The sequence below is a fragment of the Octopus bimaculoides genome, chromosome 11 (assembly GCF_001194135.2).
Source record: "Octopus bimaculoides isolate UCB-OBI-ISO-001 chromosome 11, ASM119413v2, whole genome shotgun sequence".
NCBI classification, from domain to species: domain Eukaryota; kingdom Metazoa; phylum Mollusca; class Cephalopoda; order Octopoda; family Octopodidae; genus Octopus; species Octopus bimaculoides.
Genome location: NC_068991.1, coordinates 51,381,050 through 51,384,663, shown reverse-complemented (window position 1 = coordinate 51,384,663; position 3,614 = coordinate 51,381,050). Strand labels below are relative to the sequence as shown.

Here is a 3,614-nt window from a genome sequence, read left to right as displayed (position 1 = left end):
AACGAGAGAAAGTTGGGGCGAAAGAGTACAACAGGGGTCGCCACCACCCCCTGCCAGAGCCTCGTGGAGCTTTTAGGTGCTTTCGCTCAATAAACACACACAATGCCCGGTCTGAGAATCGAAACCGCGATCCTCCGACCGCGCGTCCGCTGCCCTAACCACTGGGCCATTGCACCTCCACAATAGTCAATTTATGTTAATGAAATGTGTGTGTGTGTATGTATATGCATGTATGTTTGTTTGTGTGTGTATGCATGTGTGTGTGTGTATACATTGTGTAATGCCAATTGATCTTTCTATTGAACTAAAGAAATTATCAGCGCTGCACATGAAGCAAGGCAGCAAAATTATAGTTGACCTAAATGCGATATTTAATCACTGATGAGTGCACAACAGCTCAACAGGTGTCTGTGTGAATTAAGAAAGCAGGTAGAATGAAGCCTCAAATACACAACATAAAGTAAATAAAGAATATTTATTACAAATTAGCGTGTACAATGTCCAATGACCGAAAAACCAATAAGAGAATTTAAAAAAAGAATAACAAGGAGGTCAAAGTTCAGTTTTACCTGATTGGTATTAAACATATATTTGGATCCTTTGGCAACATGACCAATAACAATCATTATACTGGTCAAAGAAGGACTGGAATGAGCAACTTCTGAGTATGAAAATGAAGAGATGACTTTCTGCAATGAAAAATTGATATACGTTTTATGAGGAGTAATTTCTAGACTGTGTAATGTCCATAAGTTAAGCAAATCCCAGCAAATATATGTGAGTATATATATATAATGTTAAATCTCTGAACAAGGTATAAACAGTAACTGCACGACAACGTGAAGTGTATTTGCCACTTAAATGTGGCTAAACCCTAAGGGTGAATGCTACTGTTGCTTTTAGCCCCTGGGGCTAAAAGCAACAGTAACATTCACCCTTAGGGTTTAGCCGCATTTAAGTGGCAAATATACTTATATATATATAGCTCTCGACTAAAGTATAACAAAGTCATGTATCAATGTTTCTATCTTAATTTGTGAACTATATGACTGATATGTAAAATTTAGATTTATGGACCTTTTGATCTTCAAGACTATGTATACAGATCTCTAACAATATGAGTGTTCACATAGAGATCAAACAGCTATAGCTGGATCCAATAACCCTTTACAAATGCCCTTAGAGAGTTGAATTAGTATTTGCTAGTATTTTGTAGCAAGTTATACTAAGTAAGAGACTTAACATAGGCCTAATTAGTAACTTGTGTGGAGGTGCAATGGCCCAGTGGTTAGGGCAGCGGACTCGCGGTCATAGGATCGCGGTTTCGATTCCCAGACCAGGCGTTGTGAGTGTTTATTGAGCGAACACACCTAAAGCTCCACGAGGCTCCGGCAGGGGATGGTGGCGAACCCTGCTGTACTCTTCCACCACAACTTTCTCTCACTCTTACTTCCTGTTTCTGTTGTGCCTGTAATTCAAAGGGTCAGCCTTGTCACACTGTGTCACGCTGAATATCCCCGAGAACTACGTTAAGGGTACATGTGTCTGTGGAGTGCTCAGCCACTTTCACATTAATTTCACGAGCAGGCTGTTCTGTTGATCGGATCAACTGGAACCCTCGATGTCGTAAGCGATGAAGTGCCAACAACACACAATTAGTAACTTGTAATATTACAGAGATTTTTTTTTTTTACATCATTCAAGTTTTAGGACCAAGATATCTGGTGCCTTGCTGTGCTTGAGAAAACATGTCCACAGCAACAGAACTGATATCTTACGACCACCTCAGTAAATTCTTGTATCTGCAGAGCTCTGCCCCATCTCTATTCTCACTGTTTTGTAAAGATTCTCCCACATCTCACCCCCTAACACTCATCATTTCTTTATCTCATATTATTTAATCTGAGAGCAGAATAAGCACATACTACACCCAACTCCCTTTTGTTACCTCTGTCTTTCCTCTCCAACCCCCAAACCACTACCATTCCTCATTACCTTCCTTCAGTCATATTCTCTCTCCCCTCTGCTATACTCCATCGTTAGAACCACACCCATTCCTCATTATCTTCCATGACCCCACAAACGCTTGAGCCATGAAAAAAAAAAAAAACATCTAGTAGCTGTACAAACCATGCTAAAGAGACAACAGAGCTTGCCACAGCCCCTCAGTTTAGTTTGCCAGTGCTTGTCAAACAGTCCAGCCCATAAAAGCATGGAAAAAGGATATTAAATAATGATGTTTTTTTCAAATCAGGAAAAGGCTGAATATGTCAAAAATTTCTTTCCTTTAGTTCCATGATCCCTAACATAGTTCTGGTTATAATTTAGCTGAACAATAATGGCAGTTATTAAGGACATTGTAGTTAGATTTAATTGACGAACAATTATTTGGTAAGTCTTTCAAAGAATGGTATTAGAATCATGACATTTCCGCTTTAATTGCCAGAAAATTATTAGAATTAAGTTTAAAAAGGTGAATATGAGAAACTAATGTTGTTCAGTATCTTACAGAGAATTTTTTAAAAATGGGATACACATTCCAGACTGTAATCTTGTGAAATTGGGACAACATGGAGTAGTTACATTATTTTGATTTAAAATCCTTTTCTTTTTCAACAAAATTTTCTCTAAATAGAGAAATAGTAAAGCTAAAACTGTTCAAAAAGCTCAGCTAAAATGGCAGAAAAGTCTCATATCTAATTCTTCCCACTAGGTATGCTGATGCCAAGTAAAATTTGTCAGTGCTGTAGCATACATTTGGGCCATCTTCTGCAGTAGCCAAATTGGTCCACCCCTTGTTTAAATATAATATAACCTTCAACTACAGTAAACATCATCATCATTTAACATCTGTTGTCCATGCTGGCATGGGTTGGGTGGTTTGACTGGAAGGCTGTACCAGGATCCAGTCTGATTTGGCATGGTTTTCTATGGCTGGATGGCCTTCTTAACACTAACCACTCTGAGAGGGTAATGGGTGCTTTTACAGGCCACTGGCACCAGGCGCCATTTGCATGACACCAGTATCTGCCATGACTGCAATTTTACTCAGCTAGATGGGTTTTCATCCCAAGCACAACATAATGCCAAAGGTCTTGGTCATTGTCCCCGTGAGGCCCAACACTCAAAAGGAACCTAGCCCCCTCACCTCCATGAGACCCAACACTCGAAAGGAACTCAGCCACTTTGCCTCTATGAGGCCCAGGAGCTTGGCCACTTTGCCTCTATGAAGCCTAATGCTCAAAAGGAACTCAGCCACCTTGCCAGTCACCTTTCCACCCTGTGTGGTCTGCTGCACACCTCTGAGTACACTGACCAATAAAATATTTGGTAGAATATTTGTATGTAGCTGAGTTTTTAGCTATGTTGTTAAATGATTCAACAGATATGAGCATCTCTCAGGTGTGGACTTTTAAATTACAACATAAAAATTAATATAGAAGATGACAAGCCAATAGGTATGCTAAATACTGCATAAGTCAAATGAGCAGAAGATTTGCTACAGTAGATTTTAGTGTGCACAAGATATGATGTTTTATTAGTTTGGCTTGTTTAAGGCTTCAAAAGAGAATGACACAGTATATATATATATATATATATATATATATATATAT

At 39.0% G+C, this 3,614-nt stretch overlaps 1 protein-coding gene across 2 annotated transcripts in view; it reads right to left on the bottom strand.

Annotated features, from left to right (window-relative positions):
- Positions 1–3,614, bottom strand: part of LOC106873920 (unconventional myosin-X) — a 545,087-nt gene that overhangs the window by 2,577 nt on the left and 538,896 nt on the right. For both annotated transcript variants that reach the window (XM_052971791.1, XM_052971792.1), the window contains one exon: positions 570–689. In XM_052971791.1, coding sequence (XP_052827751.1) covers positions 570–689 — 120 coding nt within the window. The remainder of the gene's footprint in view (positions 1–569; positions 690–3,614) is intronic.